A 23275-nucleotide genomic window follows, 5' to 3' on the forward strand; every position below is an offset into this window, starting at 1 on the left:
TTTTAAATAATTTCATTGTTTATAGATTTTTAGCAAAATGTAGTTTCCCTCGTTATCTTAGCTCCTTATATTTGTAAAATTGATGAACTACACTGAATTTGGAAAAAGTAACAGGGAACTATAGACCAGGGTCCTCAGAGTTTTGATCACTCAATTGTAACATTACTTTAAAAAACTTCCAATGCTCAATTTTAAAATCTAAAATTATTATTCTAATTTTAAGTATTATATCCCTCCAAATTAAAAAGAATCTCTCCTTCCCAAAACACAACAGTAGTATTTCATAAAGCCTCTACTTCATTTATAGACTTCTGGGCTCCTATAGTAATATCCTGGGCTTCCATATTTTTCTCCCACTTCTTCCATTTCCCTCTGAGACCTTAGGAACCCTTTAGCTACATTTCCTTTCTTCTTTTGCTGCTTCTTTAGATCTGATCTAGTCCTGGTTTATATTTATCTTTCCTTTTAACCTTACTATTGCTTACATCTCTTCAAACAGGATTTACTGCCTGTCTGTCCGTCTGAACCTTCATCATTTACCTTTGAGCTGACATCTCTTCAAGGTTTCCACATGATACTATCCTCGCTTGCCTCCTCCTTTTTGAGGCCCATTCTATTAGATTCCTCCAAATTATTAACAAAAATATTTTCTGCCTTCCTTCCTTCTTTCCTTCTGACATGAGATGATCCTTATTTTCCAAGCCTGAACCTGGAAACCTTTAAATATTCACTTTGAAAGATTCCTCTTAAGTTCACTTTTTATCAAACCATAAAGTCTCAGCTTCAAAATTATTATCCCATTTACAAATTTGATTATTTACTTAGTTTTACCTTTTGAGTTCATTGTTTTAGTCTTAATTGAAATTGATTTGTCTGTGATCCTGATTTATGTGTCATGAATTTCTTCTCTCAATTATTTCATTATTTCAAGTCTCATTAATTCTCCTTATTTTCTACTCTTCCTAATTCCACCAAATGCTTACAAGGTAAAAATGACCACAAAAACAGGAGATTCTTTTCTCTTTCTCTTGATGCTTAATGTTTTAACACCTATCTCTAAACACAAAAGTTCAGCTAATCCACCTCCAGAGAAAGAATTGTTGGAGTAAAAATGCAGATGAAAACAAGTGACTTATCACTTGTTGATTTGGGTATATGTTTTGGGGTTTGGATTCTCTAAGATTATTTGCTTACAAAAAATGAATCATATGAATTGTTTGTCAGCTCTGGGAGGGGAAGGAAAGAAATGAGGGAGACAATATGGAATATATAACTTTGGGAAACATGTAGAAATTTGTAATCAAAACAAAAAAATTAAAATAATAAAATAATTCAACTAAACTCATCATCCTCCATAGCTGGGACCTAGTTCTGATGTTTTCTGCTCTGTTAGAGAGACTTAAGAATCCTTCATTTTATTTTTCTTAGAGGAAGTTTCCAAGTCATTTATTTGCCAACTTTCACAGGAGTTCAACTCTAGAAAATATTGAGTATTTTGTGAGATTTGGAACAGAAAGAGAGTACTTCATAATGTCTTTTTATAGTTTTTATAGTCAGGACAGACTATAAATCAAAATTTGGCAAAGACTAAAAGTTATGTTCTAACCCCATTGTCTCCTCCCTTTTTTCTTACCTCTTCTTCTCTCTTCCTTCTTTTGTATATACTGAAATTCTTTACAGTTTAATTTGGGCCTCTCATCCTTTCACATAATTACATGTTTTCCTCACTTCTATTCATTTTCCTTCCTTTCAAGAATCAATATTTGTTAAACTATATGATATATTCTGCCTTGTTCTAGGCAATATTTTTTAACATATAAAGACTTGACCCCTGCTATGAAGGGCTTTATACTCTAACTGAGGGAAACACTGGGTAAATTTGTTTATGAACATAGACTTCTCCAGTTACTAGCCTACAGAGAGAAAAAAATCTTCTTTTTAAGTATTAGAAAAGGAACAAAATTTTATTATATCCCAACTTTGTTAAAAAAAAATAACTTTTTTCCATCACAATCCATGATGTCTGTAGCAGCAAAAATTATACATACAACTCAATTTCAACTCCCCATAGTTCAATCAACTGCACCCCAAAGTTCAAAATTTTGTCTTCATGGTACAGTGAAGGCTTTTCAGACATCTTTGTAGTGTCTTCACCAAACAGGTTCGTCGTCTGGATTCTGGGGAGATGGCAAGATCCTTATCCTGAAATTATTCTCAAAAGAATTTAAACTTTACATTATAGATTACAAAACATACATTTTCTTCTGAGATTTATACACTATTGAATAGAACATGGAAATCTACTTTTCAAAGCGACCCAATGGGATCTCACCAGAACTTCTCCCATGTGATCTTGGGAAGGGCTAGGGAAGAAGGGCTAATTCTCCTGATTAATCTACACATTAAGATGTGATACAAAATGTTTTAGCTTTGACTAAAATAATGATACATTTTAAAAAATATTCCTATCTGGGGGGCATCTAGGTGACTCAGGAGATTGAGAATCAGGTCTAGAGACAGGAGGTCCTGGGTTCAAATCCAGATTCAGACACCCCAGGCAGGTCACTTAACCCCTATTTCCTAGCCCTCACCACTCTTCTGCCTTAGAACCAACACACAGCATTGATTCTAAGGTGGAAGGTAAGAGTTTAAAAAATATTACTATCTGAAAATTACCTTCAAAGATAATTCATAAGATAAAGAACCTATACCTCATTTTGACATAGACATACTCCAAAGGTGAATACCCAATGAGCCAATTTAGAATGATTCTTGGGTACTTCCAAAAATTATTTTCTCCTTCAAATACAGAAATTTTTCATCATTGAGAGGATGAGAAAGAATGTGCCCTAGGCATTGAATAAGATTCCCAAATAGAAATTCCAAAAATGTTTTGAGCAAAGGCAGAATCTTTGAAATAGTATCCTGCTTTCCCAAGAGACAACATTTACTTAGATCCTTAAGTTCTGTCTATCCACTGGAAAAATCAGTTATTATTTTATAGTTATACTTGACAAATGTGGGGTAAATCATAGGTTCCATTATGAATATTGTTACAAAGAAAAGCTATATCCATATCCCAGCAAATATTGAAAATGTTTTGCTATTATTGATATGTGATTTCATCGGAGCTATGTCCCTCTCTAGATTTTTGGATAATCATATAACAGGATTAAGGTTGGTCCCAACTGATCTAGATCTAGGACAGTGTCAAGGACTCTTTTGGCAGTCTAGTGAAGCCAATAAACTCCTTCTTAGAACTGTGTTTATAAACGATTGAAGGAAATACTACATTTCAGTTAGAAGTTAGTAAAAATGAAAATGGAAATTTTTTCCCAAGTTCATGGTCCTTCTAAAATCTATCCATCGATTCTTTGCCAACCTGTGGACTCCAACTTAAGAACCCATCTTCTAGATATATAAAGTTATACTACACTTATTTTCCTGGTCAAATTAAATGGAAGATTATATTTTTCAATATAGTCAATATTTTTAAAAGTGTGAAATAGTTTGGTTATGTGTAGTTTCATAGTTTAATATTTACATGCATTGGGTTCATATTTTTAAATGATTTATTTAGCATATTTATTTAAAATATGTTTGCTTAAACATTAACACCTGAGTAAATTACCAGGCCATTGTTAATTATCATTTAGTTTAATTCTGTTCTCTAAATGCAGAGGAGAAAAGTTGAATAATATTAACAATGGTAAAATTCATTTGGCAGCTAGATACTGTGGACTGTAAAAATCGAATCCTCAACAAAAGGAAATTTAGACAGAGCTCCAAACAATTATCAATTTATTAGAGAGACCAGTAGTCCCTAATCAACTGGATCTAAGACCTTTCTTGTAGTCAAGGATCCTTACTTTTATAGATCTTGGAAGACTACTAAAAATAGAATGAGGTATTATAATTCATGATTGGTCATCTTCATTCTATCCTACTTAATTTACTAATACTGACATCCATTCAATACTGATTTAATTGAGTAGATGTTAAAATTATTTTCATAGTACATAGCAAATGAAATAATGCATGTCATATTGTTTATAAGCCTTAAAGCACTTCCTTATTATTTCTTCCAAAAGAAACTCCATCTCCCGCCTCTCTGCAATTTTACTGACTTTCCCCATGTCTAGAATTCTCTCCCTCCTCAACTCTACCTCCTGGTTTCCTTGACTTCTTTCAAGTCAGTCAAATTTCTGTCTTCTATAAGAAGCCTTTCCTAGTCCTCCTGAATGATAGTGCCTTCCCTACCAGATTACCTCCAATTTATCATATATATATATATATATATATGTCTTTTTTTACATAATTGTTTGCATGTTGTTTCTTCCTTTAGATTATAAGTTCCTAAAGGACAGGAACTATTTCTGCCTTTCTTTGCATCTCTAGCTCTTAGCATAGTGCCTGGCATAAAAGTACTCAATAAATGTTTGTTGATGAGTTGGGGGAGCGGGGAAGCAACTGTAGAAGTGTAGGGAATATAAGCAAAGAAAAATAGATGCATAAGTCATTCCTTTTCTCTCTAGGAAACACCTTCTAATGATGCCTTGGAACTAGTTCAGGTGATTCATTGGCCAGCGGAATGATCCAGTACATATGCATGAGGCCATTCTGAATGGGCATTATATCTGAAAGATATAATAGGCAGACAGGTATAATGGTCCTTTTTGGACAAGGTGTCATCGGCCTCCTGAATGTGAAAGGGAGCTTATGCCTAATTATTTAAGACCCAGTCTGGCAAAAAGAAGTGGTGAATTAATGCAAAGCTTCTCTCACCCAAAATAAACTAGATAATTAAGGAGAAAAGAATTATTTTGGTGAATTATATGCACAGCAGTGCCAAGTCTTCACATTGATTCATTAGTCAAGACATGAATCAAATATAGAATATTCAAAAATGTGGCTCATGATTTCTAAAAACTTATTATCTTAGTAATTTGGAAAAAACTGGAAGGGAGAAAAAACGACTCCCCAAAAGCTCATCTTTTCACTTATGTTCCCTTAATAAAATAGCAGTTCCTGGATGACAAAGTTCAAGGTTTTTGCCATTCTAGCATAGAACTTGGCACAGTGTGAACAGTCAGCTTGTAAAGGATGACGGCAATGAAAATGGGAAGCTAGACAGGGCTGGTGACCATTGAATCTTCCTCTTAACTCTAGAGAAGGCTAAGTAGAAGAGCTGTTGAATATTAAAACCCACCACTCTGTTTATAGAGCCTACATATCTTTAAAAGAATCCACACATTAATGAAAATCAGGACTTTCTAAAACATCTCAGGGTTTACCCACTAAGTTTCTATAAGCTTTGGTCCTGGCCCAGAGTTAGATGGAGAAATCATCTCCATCTTTAATTTAACTTAATTACTTCTTTTTAACTTAATTTAATTTATTTTATTAGTTACTAAATTATTCATTTAATTAATTTAATTACTTCTTAATTTAATTACTTCTTCAACCTATATTCTCTGAGACTTTAGCCCCTGAGCTAGTTCAGGTCTCTGACCTCTCTGTCTTCTAGTCCTTGCCCTCACCATTAAACTTCTTACTCCTCACCTGTGACCTCAGTCCTGAACTATTTTTTTACTATTGAATTTGCCTTAATCAAAATGGGATGGGGGCTAAAGATAGGAACTCAGAGTACCTGCAACATAACTCAACTGTAAGGCTCGAATGGAATAAAGGAAGTAAAGTGCTCTTCGAATTTTAAAGAACTATAAAAATTTGGGTAGCTTTCATCATCATCATCATCATCATCATCATCATCATCATCATCACGACTAGATCTCTGATAGATAGTATCATCGGTCTTCTAGTTTTCTCTAGAAAAGCCTAACCAAAAGAAAAAAATTTTAAAACATTTAAAGTTTTTTCATTGTTATCTTTTGTTTTTATATTATTATCTCCAAATATCACTGTACCTCTGCCCAAAGGACAAACTAGTCCACTTTGAAAAACTTTATTATAAGTATTTTTACTACAAATATTTAAGTTTATTACAAGTATTTGATTATTACAAATATTTGTTTATTACAAGTATTTGACTGTTACAAATATTTAAGTTTATTACAAGTATTTAAGACCATACTCAGATTTAATACTGTACAAAGTCTTTCACTTGCACATAAACATGCCACTTTGATTCACTGTGGTCCATCCAAACTATGGAAAGTCTTGAAATGTAGGTAGGCATTGATTACTCGAATGCCAAGCATAAAGTGAAGATGGCCTGGGCTAGGATGGCAGCAATAAGAATGAATGAATCTGAGAGACATTGTAAAGGATGACGGAAAGAAAGCAAAAAATAATAATAAATACCAGAGACAGTGGAATAAAAGTTATTCCTTTAATAGAAAAGTAGAGGAGGGCTTAGACAAAAAGGTTACAAATCAGATTGTTCAGATACAGGTTAGATTAGGTGGCTTCGGACTTTACTTTCAATTCTGTCATTCTGTGAATTCCTTATCAGGAATTACTCCTGCAGTTCAGTCCCTAAAGTCTAGGCAGGAACTGCACTGGTGATTGTTTCATTAGCATTGACTTGTTTTTCAGCTTTCCTTCTTTCTGGCCATCTATACCTTTACATTACTACCCCTCCTTGGGCCAAATATTTTCCCCTCATCCTCATCCCTCTGAGGAATCTTCTTTGTTTCTGATAGTCCCTAACTCCTGATAACTGTGCCTATCCTTTAGTTCCCTTGTTGATCTTTGGCATGTGTTAGGCTCTCTACCCTTCCTCCTACCCTAGATCTTTAAGTAGACCAGCAATTGGCTAAATATCCACACCATGATGCTGGTACCTTTTTGATGTATTATTACATCCAAATGGAGATGGTCTCTGAGCAGTTAGATGTATGTGGGGCTGGAGCATGAGTCAGGGATTGGGGCTGGAGATTTAGATACTGAAGTTAGAAAGACAAGCTTTAGAACCAATGGGAGTATTAGAGATTGTCTCAGTGAATCCAGGTTTCAGTTTAGGTGGTCCAAGGAGATGAGCATAACCATAGATGAGCTCTCCTGAGTTGCAAGAGACCTTACTAATAGTCCAACCCTGTATTTAATCCAGAAATCCCTTCTATGTTTTCTCTTATGATCATTCAAGTCTTTGTATGAATATTCTCAGTGACAAGGAATTCATTAACAGGCTGTTCCACTGGAAGATGATTCTAATTATTACAAAGTTTTTTATTTAACGTTGACCTCAAGTTTACTTCCGTGTAACTTCCATGCATTAGTTAATTCTGCTCTCCAAAGCAACTTACTACAAATTTATTTTCCCCAACTATTTGTAATTTTTCAAATATTTCAAGATGACTATTCTATCTCACTTTATTCTTCTCCCCTCCTGGCCGTGTCCATACTTCCTTCAACTGTTCCTCATATAGCATTATTTCTAGACTCCTTACCGTGTTTGTGGTCCTCTGGCCATATTACAGTTTGTCAAAATCTCCCTTCAAATATGGTACACAAAACTGAACATAGCAGTTCAGTTGGTCACGGAGATGTGGCATGACCACCAGATGTAAGTATAGTTCACCCTGCTTCTAAAAGCTCCTCCCAAGCTGCTAAAGTCAGCACTTGGATAACTGGGAAGCAAATATAAGTCAAAACTTGGATTTTTGCACAGAAAATCCAAATCATCCTATACATTAAGTTGGCTTATGCCTTGTATCTATGGTAAATTGACTATTAAATGGAGAGGGACTTATGCAGGTATCTGTTACACAACATTTTTCATTAAATTAGAATTATGTCCATACTAACAAAGCAATGTTTGTTCTCTGTTGGCTAAAATGGCCCACGCTACAGACATGAACATTTTAATGAGGATGGTTTCAGTGGGCTGCTACCTATAATTCATGGATGACAAATACAATCTGCCTAATTCTCCCCACTGTGCTAGTTTATTTAATTTAATTCTTGAGTTTAGAAAGAAGTTTTTGTTCCCTCCTACTCCTATCCATCGTCTACTCTCGTACTGAGTTTATTTGGCTGCTGGGTAAGACAGTTTTGTAAATACCTTTTCAAAAGTGGGCAGCAGTATTAAAATGAGAGCTGTCAGAGAACATCAGTCTGCCCCCAGGGGAAGATTCCAAGCTTATGTAAGGTAGGTTATAAATCTTCTTCCCTCTTATACATCAGACAGGGTAGCTTTTACAGAACAAAGAACAGAAACAAAATTTTGTCTCCACTCCTTTAAGGTTCCTACTATGTGCCAGATATTGTCCTGAGTGCTGAAGATGCAAAGAAAGGCAAAGCTCCAAAGAGTCTATTTTCAAGGAGCTCACAGGGCTGTCTTTGCAGCTTTGCATAAGAATAGTTTTCTGTTTTGTGAATTAGAGAAGAAAGTTCATGTGTATAATTAAAAATGTATATTTTTATATAATTTATGCAAGTTTTTACAATTAGAAAATTAGTATATAGTACAAGTCCCTTGGGATACAGTTGTCAGAGGACAGAACTAAAATGTATTACAGGACAGCAACATTAGATCAAGCTTTTTTGATGTTGTTATATTTGAAAGTCATGAGCTAATCCATTTCTAAATCCTTGTACTGTAATAATATATGTTATAACGGGGCCCTGTTATAGTAATCAATCAACAAGTATATATTAAGTACCCACTATTTTCCATAAGCACTGTTAAAGAAAAAGGGGACGATATAAAAACCCCAAATGCTAGTCTAGCTGGGCTGCCAGGCTGGCTCAAAGATCCTCAGGTGGTAGATGGATCTAGGCTAAGTGGGAGATGAGGTTTGCCTCAGTGATCACCAAATGTGCTAGTAATCCCCAGGGCTTATAAAGTTCAGCTTAGCCAAGCCTGTGCCTCTTTAACAGTGCCCAAGCCAAAGTATCAAGTGGGAGTTGTATGTGTGTTTAACAACTCCTTTAGCCCCTTAGCTTGGGGTTGGATTCGAAGGTAAAAGTTTGGTTTGGGCTGGTGTTGATGGATAACGGGATTTTCTGACTGTGGTTTGATAAATCCCTTCTCCCTACAGCTGCAGATATTTACTATTCAGGAAAGGAATACCAATCTTCACTTGGATTGAACTTTAACAGGATTTATTGCTTATCTAAAGGCTTAGGAAAAAGGAATAAGGATTGAAGTTTGGGAATTCTATACTATGTCTAATTAAATTAAGGTGAACAAAATCTATAGGTAACAGTTTGGTAGTAGGCTGGAGATTCTTCTCCCTCTCTCAATCCCCGTCTGACCTGGCCATGGTGCAGACCAAAGGACAGGGAAGGATAATGATGCTCTTCTTAGCAGTTGTGGTATTAATAGCTCTCAGCTCTACTGGTATCAGGTGAAATGGACTTCCTGTGGCACTGAAGTATGGAAGCTGGATTTGCAGGTCTGTGGCCTACCCTCCCTCCAACCACCCTCCTCCCAGGATTCTCTTCTCAAAATTGAGACCTTGGGCGGTGTAATCGGAATCTTCATCTTGTCCCAGAAGTTCCTTATCACAGCATGTAGGATAGCTAGTTGGCTCAATAGATAGAGTGCCAGGTCTGGAGTCAGGAAGACCTCTATTCAAATCCAGCCTTAGTCACTAGCTATGTGACTCTGAGCAAGTCATTTAATCCTGTTTGCCTCAGTTTCCTCATCTGTAAAATGAGATGGAGAAGGAAATGGCAAACTTCTCCAGCATCTTTGCCAAGAAAACCCCAAATGGGGTCATGAACACATGAACCCAAATGGGGTTGGACACAACTGAAACAATCAAACAACAAAAAAATATACCATAAGAATCCACTATACACCAGACACATTTCTAGGTGCTAGGGATACAAAGACAAAAATGAAACAGCCCCTGCAGGGGGAATAGAATGTGTATTTTTTAATACATACTAAATATATAAAAATTAAATACAAGTTAATTTCAAAGGGGAGGTGTCAGTGCCCAAGAAAATCAGGAATAGGTCTCATAGAGAAGGTGGTGTTTGTGGTCAACTTTAAAGGAAACTATGGATTCTAAGAATCAGAGATTAGGAGAAAGTTCATTTCAGACTAGGGGGAAAATCCTGCACAAAAGTATGGAGAAAGGAAATGGGATATTGTATGTGAGAGAAAATTTGATTGAAACAGAACATGTGAAGGAGAGTAATATGTGAGCCTAGAAAGGTAGGTTGGAGCCAGGTTTGAAGGACTTTGAAATATTTTGAAAGAAAATAACTAAAAAAACAATCTCGAGCTTTTTTTCAATTTATGTAAACTGCTCTGCTGTACTATTGATGTCTACAGAAGATAGTCCTTAGAACCATATTTAGAAAATGGACAGACTCATCAAGCATGGTGGTGCAGGCCTGTAGTTCTCTGCTGCTGAATTGGTTCCCTCTAACTCAGGATTTATGAGCTGCTGTAGGCATAAAGCTGATTGGATATCTGTACTAAGTCCAGAACCAATTTGGTGAGCATCTAGGATGGGAGGGTCACCAGACTCCCTGAGGAAGGGCAATCTGGTCCAGGTCAGAAAATTGAAACAGGTTAGAACTTCTGTGATGATTTATATTGGAACTGAGCTTCTAAGTGGCTGCTACATGTCCAGCCTGGGAAAGATAGGGAGACATAGTCCTTTTTTTCCCGAAGTGTACTAGCATCCTATGCTATAGTTACAGAATTTGTAAGTCTGCATTAATTCCAAATGTAGAATTCAAAAATGGTTTATTTCTGCCTTATCCGGTAGCCTCCATTCATGTAGTCTCTCAAGAGTTGAACATAGTGTTTGTTTGTTTTTTTAACATGTAAATATTTAGACCAAATTCTGCCCACAAATGTCCAATTTGTCAGTCTCCTTGACATCTGATTGGGCAGAAGTATAATACGTAATGGGAGTTGTTTACTCTGGCAACTTGGAATGTCTGATTTGAAATTACTGACATATTGTTGGGCAATTTTGCACAATAGCAGGACTGGGAATAGTTTCCATGCTTGTCTTTATCTTTTCCTCCTCCATCTTGACCACTGGAGAATGTGTCAACATAAGACAGATCAAAGGTCCCCAGCTGCAGAAAGCTGCTAGAGATGGCTACAATGGCATGCTTTAATGATTAAGCCACTAGTACTGGTCTTGTTATTTTCTGAAGGCATGAGGTGAAACCTTAACCAGATTGGCACTTAGAGAAGAGACATTGGGCTCCTACTCAGCCTTTCTGGATAGGTAGGACCTGACAGAGCCATCACCAGAGATTTGACCATGGATGAAGAATATTTTCAGTGACACCAACTTACAAAGAACTGTCTGCAAGAGTATAAAGGGATTGTGATCTGTGCCAGGGGAAGCAATCTCTTTTGAATGAAATCTTGGTCACCTGAAATACTGAAGTGTTAAAATATGAGGTGAGAAGCCATTATATAGGGAATTCACACCAAAAAAATCCCTGAGTCTTTTTTTTTACAATTTTGGATCTGTAACATGGGGAAGCACTGTTTATGTTGCCCCAGGATGCAAGGGATTTCTTGTACTCGGTAAGCTATCTTTGGCTTGCAACTTCTGCACATCAGCAAGTCAGGTCTTGGCTCATTAATTTTCTCTGTAGGTTTCAAACTGATAATCAACACTTCTCCATGTTCCTCTAAATTCTACTCTCCCCCAAACCTATAGTAGAGCACAGAATTTCATTCACCTTATCCTTTTCCCTGCTTTCTGACAACAATATATCAAAATTTCAGATATTTAAAGAGGAAATGACTTTGAAACTCTTCAAGGAATCATGTAAACTTGAAGAGGGGTCCAGTGATAGTTGGAAAAAGTTAATAGTTTATAAAGGTTTTAATGTTTAATACAGGTCTTCTATAAACTAATGGCATTTGTAATTCTCCCTAGATCCCTCCTGCCTAAAATCTTCCTTAGGTGATAGGATTTTAAAGTTCCAATTCATCTTATGAGTTACTGATTAGCAAATTGAGACTCAGAGAGACCCAACATCACTTTACTAAGGTCATGAATATAGAAGCAGGGCTCTTTGCATCCCAAATCCAAGGCTCTTTCCACTAGACCAGAGAAGAAGGAAATCCAGGTTGAATACTAGAATTAAACTGTAAAGCTAAAAGGACTAATTCAATCTGTGCTAAGAATTCCTTGAGAAGAGCCAAGCCCAAATGGCAAGATAGCTCTTAAAGGCTGTAAGTGAACTGTTAGTTATATAACCCATTTCAATTTATCCTCCTCCCTTCCAGTGAGTAAGGAATGGCCCTCTCCAATTGTAAAATAGAAACAGATGGAAACAAAGCCCCTTTTCAGACACTGAAAGGGATGGGGTATTTGTGTTAGAGAATCCAAATAATCAGAATCTCTGCTTTGTGATAAGGGAGATGAAAACACTGAAAGAGAAAACGGATTTTGTTCATTGTTTCTTCATTTGTGGGGAGTGATTATATTGTCATTCCTTCCCTGTAGTATTTATAATTTTAACCTAACTGCATTATGAACCAAATTTGATTTATAGAACTTCCAGGATGACCATCTAATCTAACCTAATGTTTCATTGCTCTTTATAACAAACTAAATGAAGAGTTATCAGCTTCTGCTTAGGTATCTCCAATGACAAGAAATTCATTACCTACTTCATTAGACAACCAGTTCTATTTCTGGATAGGTCTAATGATTTGGAAATTGACCTTTAGCCTGAAACAATTTTTTTTTTCTCTTTACTCCCCAGTACTTATAATTCTCCCTTCTGGGATCATACATTATGTCTCTTGTCTCCTCCACTAAGCCTTCCAAGAATTTAAGAAAAATGATCAGTTCCAAGTGTCTCCCTCTTAGGTCTGACTAAGATCATGTCTAAGTCTTCTTCTGGTAAATAGACCCATGTCTTTCCTCCTATAACACGGCTTTAACCATCCTATTTGTCCTTCTCTGCACATTCTCCAATTTGTCAATGCCACTTTTTAAATGGTTCTTAGGCTCTATAGTAACTCAATTCTAATTCCACAGTAATGAAATTTGGCTGTCCTCCATAGTCTTCTATAATTTTGTTGCCCCCAGTTTCAATATGGCACACACGAGTCTAGTCTTGGGCAAATACTTTTTTTCTCAGCTACCTGGCTCTGTCATCTTACAGCACTTCACTCTCAGCCCACTGACGAAGGATACTGAAAGCCTATCGTGTATTTGCCCATTTCCACCAAAGTCCCAGTAAGAAATGAGCATTCCCTATCTGTTCCCAAGGTCCTCTCTACTTTGTTACCTCCTTCCTCTCTGCCCTGGAGGTCTGAATGGTCTGACTCCAGCTGAAGCAGCTCATCTTTTCTTGCCCATCTCACAGCTCTGCCCATTCTCTGGAAGCAGGTCACATCTTTCAGTTGCTTGAACCCTTGACAAACTATTAACATACATCCCCTGAGGTATGGCCAAGCCAGACTCCCCTAAATCTGACCCTTCTCCCAGATGCTCTTCCTCCCTTGTCTGGAACCTATATTCCCAATTCGACCCTCCTCCCTTAGGTCCCCTCTATTGGCTAAACTAGGGTGATAGACATACCAAGTAGCTTTTAGAGGCTGGCCACTTTCCCTAGTCCTCAGCTAGGGATCCAATCATGGTCTCTTTTTAGGGTCTGGCATTATTGTCCTCATTTAGGCCACTCCTCACTCCCACATTCCCATGGGTCCCAAAAGCCACTGCTAAGAATTTATGGCATATTGAAATATCAACATATTCTTTATCCCATGACCCAAAGAAATACTTCATTGCCCTGTAGTTGTTCTTTTATGTTTATTTCTTTTTCAGATAATGATGGAGCCCTTGGGCTTAAAACCCTGGGAAAAAAATAGATGGGGACTAGATGGTGGGGGAGGAAAACTGGAAGATTAACCAAAACGTTTTAAGGAAAGGGCATAAGAATCACAGAATCTTAGAGCTGGAGTAACATTAAAGATCAACTGTCACAATTCTCTGTTTTTCAGTGAAGGAAACTGAACCTCAGAAAAATCTAGTGACTTTCCCATTGTAACATTACTAGCAGAGTAGGGAACAGAGGCCCCGGCCAAGTCCAGTGCTCTTTCTTTTTATTCCTCAGTGATGAAAGTAGAGCCCAAAGTAAGGACCCAAACTCACAAACCTGAAACTGAGCTCTCTGCTCACTGAGCTAGTCATTTTGATCTAAGAATTGACAGAATCAGATCCACAGTTCACTCAAATTGCAATTCTAATTTTGGCAAGAACATCAAGGGACATCTTGGGAAAGATCATTATTGCCTTCTTTGATATTAACCTCAAAGATTAGTGACATTCCTCAAACATTCTAGCTTCCATTTGAAACCATTGTGTCATTTATTAGTTTAACTAAATCTTTTTGAAGCTTCATTTTCAACCTGTACCATCTTTGGGGATATAACTTCCAGAAACTTACCGTCTAAGTTCTTATCTCACAATATGGAAAGTGATCTATAAACCTTAAAGCAACATAGAAATAGGAATTATTATTTTAATGGAACTGTGATTCAATTGCTATAAGGAACTTCTAAAGAGGAGATTCTCTGTACCCACATAGAGTCACAAATGCTCAGCAATTTGTAGTTAGTCATAAGAAGTTGCTCAGGGCACTGAAAATTTAAATGATTCACCTACTGTCAAACAGGGCACAGTGGATGGAGTCCTGGACTTGGAATCAGCAAGACTCATCTTCACAAGTTCAAATGTAGCCTCAGACACTATCTGCGTGATCCTGGGCAAGTTACTTAACTCTATTTGCCTCAGTTTCCCCATCTATGAAATGAACTGGAGAAGGAAATGGCAAACCATTCCAGTGTTGCCAAGCAAACTCCAAATGGGTTAACATGACTGAAATGATTTAACAATAAAGTATTACACAGCCAGTATATATCAGAAATGGGACTTGAACCCAGAGTTTCCTGACTTGGAAACCTTTTTTTTTCATCCATATGCCATGTGGTTTCTTCCAGATTAATATTATTACTATGTAAAATAGTCCCTTATTTATCTTCATGTTTCTACTTCAGAATATCTGAAATATTCTTTGAAGAACTCACCATTGTGTTGTGGCTGGCAATGAAGATTACATTTCATAAGTGGCTTTTAAAATATTCCCTTCTGACTCTCAATGTGGATGTCAGTTTGTCAGAATGCCAACACGGCTTGTATTGTCTAAGAAGAAAATGGGCTTATGGCTTTTTCTTCATCCTACATTTTGTACTTGACTTCCCTCTCCAAAAAATGTCTAATTATTACTTATTTAACTGGTACAGATGGCTCGGCTGCTTATTTCCTCACCTCACCACTTAACATGCCATCTTATTGGTTCATCCCTGGCCAACTGGCCAGGAACCCCACTGCCTGGTCAGATGTTGCTCTGGTTGTCAGAAATCCCAAGCAGAGGAATTTCTGAAATAATTTTTTCCCCAAAGCTATTGGCTTTGCTCATTGAGTGGTCCTGCCTGCCTTGAATATAACTTGAACTGCAACTTTTGAGCATAAGGATAAATGTCTGTGGTGTGTGTGTGTGTGTGTGTGTGTGTGTGTGTGTGTGTGTGTGTGTGTGTGTGTGTGTGTGTGTGTAAGTACAAGAGGGGGAGGGAGACGGATCAGAACATCTGCTACAAGCTTTTTATAGCTTAGACAATTTGGGGTTACAAAAACTGCTTCAGAAATTATCCAAAGGAATATCATAGGAGGCAGCCAGCAGGTGTTTTCCATACTGAGCTCCTATTAAAATAAGGATTAAAGGCAGAGAATCTTGTGATTGTTACCATTTTCCTGGTTACAAATTTTAAACCATATTTCTTCTCTGCAGGTTATTCACATCAAATTCCTTTGATGTAATCAGCGATGACGCTTTCATTGGCCTCCCTCACCTCGAGTACCTGTAAGTGAGCCTCTTGGGTTTCTCATCACAATTCAGTACAAGAGCTTCCCAGCTGCTGTCGTTGTTTGACTAAAAAGTTATAACCTGTTGCAGATTCATAGAAAACAACAACATCAAGTCAATCTCAAGACATAGTTTTCGGGGCCTAAAGTCTTTAATCCACCTGTAAGTACAGAGGTTGTGTGTTACTCCTTCTTCGTCTTGCTGATTGAATATTCAGTTAACTCGCTGATTATTTGTATAGAGATCATCCAGGACCTTATGGGTTATTTTAAAACCTGAACCATCTCCTAACTCCATTTCCATTTAACTCACCAGTCTCTGGCATTCTTCTTAAGGGATTAAAAATTAATTTGAATATAAATCTAAAGAATGTGATCTGGAAAGCAGTCTCATACAAAGAAATAATGAGAGGGCAGTTTGGTGGCCCAGTGAATTGAGAAGCAGGCCTAGAGATGGGAGGTCCTGGGTTCAAATTTGACTGTAGACATTTCCTAGCTTTGTGACCCTGGACAAGTCACTTAATCCCTATGGCCTACCCCTTTTCTTCTGCCTTGGAACGAATATATAGTATTGATTTTAAGGAAGATACGCATTAAAAGAACAACAACAACAAGGAAATCATGAGAAAAAAATTCTGGAGTTGCCAAGATCACTGCCTACCTCCATCAACGTGGATAATTGAGAATTAACTACTTAATTTTATTAAATATTTGGTTTTGTTATTATTCTCCTATCTATCTATAACCCTGAACTTGGCATTATCTCATAAAGGGGTTGAAAAAGTACAAAATAAATTCATTTTCATGGTTGTTTCTTCTGAATGAAGCCAAGTAACTTGTTCTAGGTGGAATTTTTCATCAAACCAGGAACTCTTTTGGTGCCTCTCAGATACTCCCTCAAGAAGTGAATTACCTACTGAGTCATAGAAACCTAGAACTACATTCTGGAATAAGTTTATATGATTTTAGAGCAGGAAGAGACCTTAAAGATGTTCTAATCCATGATATACACAAATAAAAAATGTCATATCCTTCTTTCCCTTCCATCTCCCAGAATTCTTTTTCATCTCCCAGAATCCTTTTGCCTTCGTCCACCTAGCATCCTTAAGTATTATAAATAAGTTAGGTGTAACCCTTCCTTCTTGCTCTCATCTCTCCTGACTGTAGCTGGGTTAGCTCCCTCTTTACTCTAACTTTTTATTTTCCTTTACTTCAAGTTATTTTTAATAAATCTTATAAAATATAATACTTGTAGTTATTGTATATTAATTTTTAAGCTTACATTTATGGTGACCACTTTGGGATAGAATTCACACTAAAAAAAATTTAAGCCTTAAAAAAAAATAGAAAAGAATTATGGGAGATGGAGTCCAAGGGTTCAAGATTTCTAATTACACACTCTGAATATACCACACTTTGTGAGCCCATTTGGAGTTCTCTTGGAGAGTGGTTTGCCATTTCCTTCTTCATGGAAAACATGGAACCCCCAGGAGAAAAAAAATTCTTAGGATCCAGCATTTTAAAAGTTTATATTTCAAGATGGAATCTAAAAGCAAAAATGGAAATGAGGTCATAATTCAAGAATTCTTCTCCAGTGGAGACTATATATACTTCTCAAGAGTAGGTACTATTTCCTAGAGTATCTGGGTGACTCAATGAATAGAATGCTGGACCTGAAATCAGGAAAAACTGAGTTCAAATCCAGTCTTAATCATTTATTAGCTGTGTAACCTTGAGCAAGTCAATTAACCTCTGTCTGCCCCAATTTCCTGTAAAATGGGGAAAACAATAGCACTTACCTCCCAGGGTTTTAAAGATAAAATGAGATAATATTTGTAAAGTGCTTAACATAGTGCCTGGCACATAGTACTATTTAATAAATACTTGTTTTCTTCCTTTTGTCTTTTTATAGAATAAATATATAGAAAAAAAGGGCAGCTGAGCGGTATATTGGATAGAGTACTGAACTTGTAGTCAGTAAGACCTGACACTTGCTAGGTTACTCTGGGCAAGTCATTTAACCTCTTCCTGCTTCAATTTAACAGTAAAATGAAAATAATAATAGCATTTACTTCCCAGGATGGTTGAGGATCAAAGATAATATTTGTAATACCTTAAAGTACCATATAAATACTAGCAATTATTTCTATCTCCAACACCTAGACAGTGCTTTGCACACTGTATTTACTTAATACATGTTTCTGGTTGAATCAAATGGGATCCTAGAAAGAGTTATGAGGCATGTGACTTATTATAACTTGGAAACTGTTCTGATAGTAAAGAATAATAATAGCAAGCTCCCCGATCAAGGAGGCAGTATCCTTGGAAGTCATTAGATATGTTTTTCTTCCATCTCTTCCCCTCCTCTGATTCAGTACAAGCTTGTATTAAGTTGCAATCTGAAGATGCTTACTTATATTTATTATATTTAATATTATGTTATATTATTAATATATCAATAATAATAATATTATACTATATGTGTATAGATAGAAAGAAAGTCAGTAAGACAGACAGACAGATAGATAGAAAGACAGATAGATAGATAGATAGATAGATAGATAGATAGATAGATAGATAGACAGATAGACAGAAAGACAGACAGATAGATAGATAGAGATAGATAGATAGATAGATAGATAGGCAGACAGACAGATAGACAGACAGACAGATAGACAGACAGACAGATAGACAGACAGACAGAGACATTGCTTACTGCTGTTCTGGAAATATCTGAGGGACAATGGAGGCTAGCCATTCCTCACACTGCTCTGGAGTCTCTCTGGCTGTCCCTCACCATGGTAGTGGGGATGGAGGAATGAGGGAAGTGGGGGGGAAGGGGAAGGTCAGGGAAGGCTTCCAGCTGGAATCTGGACGTCCCCAAATAAATGGAGCGAATGCTCTAAAGTGGCTACAGCCCTGAATGGAAGGAGTCTTATGACCTCAATGGGGAACACATTCTTTTCAATTCATTCGAACTCGACAAGTATTTAGCAAGAGCCAACTACGTGTTCAACACTCAGGACAAAAGAAGTACAAGGCAGTCCCTGCTCTCCAGGAGCGAGTAACCTAATTAGGGAGTGACTGGGCAGCGGAGGATCTGGAGCACGCGGCTGGCAGGGGCTCAGTACCCTCTGTGGCGGTTCCCATTGACTCTGTAGGCTTCAAGGGCAGGCTGGACCTTAGCTATATCCTCCTCCTCCTCAGTCCTGCACCCAGACTTCTCTTCACAAATGAGGAGGGGATTCCCTTTCAACCCCCCTAGCTAACTAACGAGCATTAACAGTGGTTGCTTAACAACCTATCAAAACCAGCCAGTTATGTCTGAGCAGAATTCTCCGTGGGTCACCCGATCAAAATGAATGATAAACTGGGTCATAGTGAAGCCCATCCATCTTCTAGTGATACAAGGTTGAATGGAAGCCCACAAAGCGAGGCTTTTCTCTCCCTCCAACTCCCCATTGTGTGCAAGTGAAATATAATTCTGTTTCACTTAATAAACATTGTGGAGCTCCTACTATGTACAAGTATGTGTCTTGGGTGCTCAGATATTAAGATATGATTTCTGCCCACAAGGAGATTAGAGTCTTCATGGCTTATGGAATGAAAGAACCTTAAAGTGGAAGGGAATCCAGAAATAATCTAGTTCAGTTCTTACATGAAACAAGAATCCTCTCTTTAAAATCACATAAAAAGGATTGGATAGTTCCCACTTGGAATTGCCCGGTGGTTTTCTAATTTTAGAAGAAGCCCATTCCATTTTTGAATAACTCAAATTTTGAGTAAATTCTCCCTATATTAAACTGGAATATCTCCCCATAACTTCAACCCATTATTCCTTGTTTTGCTCTCTGGGACCATCTTCCATTATGTAGCCCTTAGAATATTTGAAAATTGTAATCATTCCTTCTCCCTCACCCCTACTTCTACCTACCAAGGTTTCCTCTCTTTTTTCAAAAAATCCTTACTTTCCATCTTAGAATCAATATTGATTCTAAGTTAGAAGAATGGTAAGGGCTAGGCAATGGAGGTTAAGTGATGTGCCCAAGGTCACGCAGCTAGGAAGTATCTGAGACAAGATTTGAACCAGGACCTTCTCTCTCTCTAGGCCTGGCTCTCTATCCATTGAGCCACCTAGCTTTCCCCAGTCTTCTCTTTCTCCAAGGTAAACACCATATTTCTTTCATGTGAATCTCAAAAAAATACCTCATTACCTTCATCTGCATGCACTCCAGCTTGTCTCTCACCAAAAATATGGGGCTCAAAATAGAATATGATATTCTAGAGATGGCTCAACTAGGGAAGTAGACAGCAAAACTATAGCATTTCCTTCATTCCAAATATTTGTATTTCGTGCAGACTAAGAGCATGATGGACAAGACTGACTAATATTTTCCCCAGATCACCTGGAAGGGGAACAGTTTTCATGAAAAGACAGTTTGGGAGAGGGAGGCAATTGTAGAACCATAGAATATTACAGCTAGAATGAACCTCAAAGATATTCACATCCATAAAGAGGAAACTTGGGTCCTCAAAGAGTTTACACAGTGATGGTTACATAGCAAAAAAGGCCCTAGAACCCAGGCTTCCTGTCTTCCATGCTGAGTGCTTTCCTCGCTATTCCACATGTCCACTCCTTTGTCTTGGTATTGGGAGAAGTTGTAGTTTGACTGTGTGTCATTGTCATTGGAGTGTATATGAAAAGAAGGACTTTCTAGCTGTTTCATGGCAGTAGCCTGAAGTAAAAAGAAGGCTTTTCCCCTTCTTCTCATGATAACATATTATTCTGTATTAGCCAGCTGTGAGATCTTGGCAAAATATTTCACCCCTTCTGGACCTCAGTTTCCTTATATAAAAAATGAGCAGGTTGGAGTCAAGCACAAATTTGGTCCAAATTCATAGTTTTGCCCTGGGCTCTAGGAGTGGTCCTGCTTATATCAGCTATGTCACTAATCTTCGGATTGACCAGTTGGCACATTTTAACAGAGCAAGGTCACTTATATATTAGCCCTCCAGTTTTTGAAATACATGATAGGAGAGAAAGTGCCAGGGTTGGTTCCTGCCACCATTTAGGAACAGAAGATTATACAAACAAGGCTAGTTCTGCAGCTCAGAGCTCTTTCTGTCCTTCTCTGTCCTGGAACTGGTTAGCTGTTTCTAATTTATTATCAGCCTTCTGCTGCTGATAATGGCAGATGGAGGGTATACCAAAGACCCCTGGTCCTTTGCTACCGTGGGCTGTATACAGCACCTGAAGGTACATACCTGGGGGTGTTAGATCACCATTGACCATCAGGAGATATTAAAAAGGTACAAAAGAACTGAGTTTGGTCATCAGAAAAAAATTAAACAAAGTGTATGTTCTAGCCTCTAATTTAATTCATACTATATCGCTTTTAGCTATAGACAGAGTTACTAACTGGTAGGAATGGTCAATCATCTCTTTTTTTTAAGCTGTAAGTAGTCTTTTGAAAGGTTATTATTAATTACCTGCTTGCCAAACTAGAGGCCCTCCCTCCCCAAACTAGAATGTCAGGGGATAGATAAGACACTAAGGAATGAACCTCAAAGACTCAACACAGCCTGGGTTCCTCATTGATTTGCAATTTCCTTGTTTGATTTTTACTTCCTTGGTTTCCTAAGTTAAAGAGATTCCAGTTGGCCTTTTGTTCCCAGCTTTGTTTTTAAACTTTTGGACTGGCTAATAAATCTGAGCTGGTTCTACTTGCCTGAATGTGAGAGGATTATCAACTTTTCTCTCTCCATGCCAGTTATCTGCCTTCATGAAAACTTATTGAAAATTAGGTGAGATTCTTTCCCCCTTACAGTTTCTTCTATTGACCAACATTTGAAAATCCTCCTTTTTGAAGGGTATTTTGAGCTCTTGACATTTTGGAGCCCAAATACCCTTACTGGTTTTTTATTTCAATCCTTAAAGCTTGGATCACAGGATTAAAGCTGGAAAGAACCCTAGAAATTAACTAATCCAACCCTCTCATTTTATAGATAGAGGAAACTAGTACCAGAGACATAAAGTAACTTCTCTGAGATCATACAATTAACAAATGGAATAGCCAAGACTAAAACCCAGGACTTTTGAGATTTTTGACTCCTAAAGTTTAGTGTTCCTTCATTAGGCTCCTCCTGATCACATTTTTCAAAGTGTAAGTGAACCTACTTCAGAAGTTGATCATTATTTTTTCTTTATAAATTTAAGTTTCAACCTATGTAGGTAGAAGAAGCATGGTTTTACTGAGATAGGAAGTTAAATGACAGCCAATGTATGTTAGAACTAGAACTCGAACCCAGTTCTTCCTGGCTAGCTCACTGTCAACTAGGGCATGCTGCCTCTCTTTCAACCTCTTAATCTTTCCCTAATATTCACCTTATATTTACTCTCCCAATCCCAGAGAAAGCAGACCATCCTAATATAGAGAAAATATAGCTGTTGGCCAATGGAAGACCTTGAGTTCCAGGCTTGACTTGCAAGGCAAATTAGAAGAGGTGGAAATGGAAGATTCCAAAGTTAAGAAATTCAGTGCAATGGCTAGTATGTGCTTAGACCCAGTGTACAAAAGGATCTAGTATTAGGCAATTACAGGCACAGAGACAGGATTTGGAATTCACAGTCTGACTCTAAAGCCTTCCCAAGGAATCTTCCTGGCATCTTGAAATTTCATCCCCAAACTGAGTTGAGCTAGGGCCATTTTGTCTTTGTATCTCCAGAGCTGAGCAAGGTGCCTGGAACATAGCAGGGACTCGATAAATGCTTTTTGAATAGTTATCTTAAAAAGCAACAACCTTATCCCATCTTCTCGTGCCTCAATGTTCTTTACCTGCCTTTAGAGAACAATTTGAAATTAGCTTATAGCCTAGTAATAAGATCTTACTAAGCATTCATATAATGTCTTTCAATACCTATGAGCTATTAGTAATATTTCCTAAGCTATCACATCAGGTCGGCTTTGATCCAATAGTCTGGGGAGGAATTATTGTAGGCATATGTTTATGTGTAACATTTGGGAAGAATTTTTATCACTTTCCAAGTATCTACCGAACACTTACCACATATTTAACACTGTACTGGATGTTATAGGATACACAATAAGTCTTTGTCATAAGATGTTTATCATCCCACCGTTAACCCTTAATTGTTGTTGTTCTGTCGTTTTCAGTCGTGCCTGACTTTTCATGACCCCATCTGGCGTTTTGTTGGCAAAGATAGTGGAGTGGTTTGCCATTTCCTTCTCCAATTGGTTTTGCAGATGAAGAAAGAGAGGAAATAGGGTTAGATGATTTTCCCAGGGTCACATGGTATCTGAGACCAGATTTGAATTCAAGAGAAGTCTTCCTGACTCTTGAGCAGGCACTCTATTCACTGTACCCTGTAGTTGCCCTTAACTTCTTAATAGTTTATATTTAGATAATGCTTTGAGAAT

General features: G+C 37.4%; 1 protein-coding gene across 3 annotated transcripts in view; it reads left to right on the forward strand.

Annotated features, from left to right (window-relative positions):
- Positions 1–23275, forward strand: part of LGI1 (leucine rich glioma inactivated 1) — a 55034-nt gene that overhangs the window by 15230 nt on the left and 16529 nt on the right. For 2 of the 3 annotated variants that reach the window (XM_044665694.1, XM_044665695.1), the window contains exons 3-4: positions 15763–15834; positions 15928–15999. The exons of the other annotated variant lie outside the window; for it this stretch is intronic. In XM_044665694.1, coding sequence (XP_044521629.1) covers positions 15763–15834; positions 15928–15999 — 144 coding nt within the window. The remainder of the gene's footprint in view (positions 1–15762; positions 15835–15927; positions 16000–23275) is intronic. 3 annotated transcript variants of the gene reach the window in all.

This window comes from Gracilinanus agilis, chromosome 2 (assembly GCF_016433145.1).
Source record: "Gracilinanus agilis isolate LMUSP501 chromosome 2, AgileGrace, whole genome shotgun sequence".
In the NCBI taxonomy this organism is placed as follows: Eukaryota; Metazoa; Chordata; class Mammalia; order Didelphimorphia; family Didelphidae; genus Gracilinanus; species Gracilinanus agilis.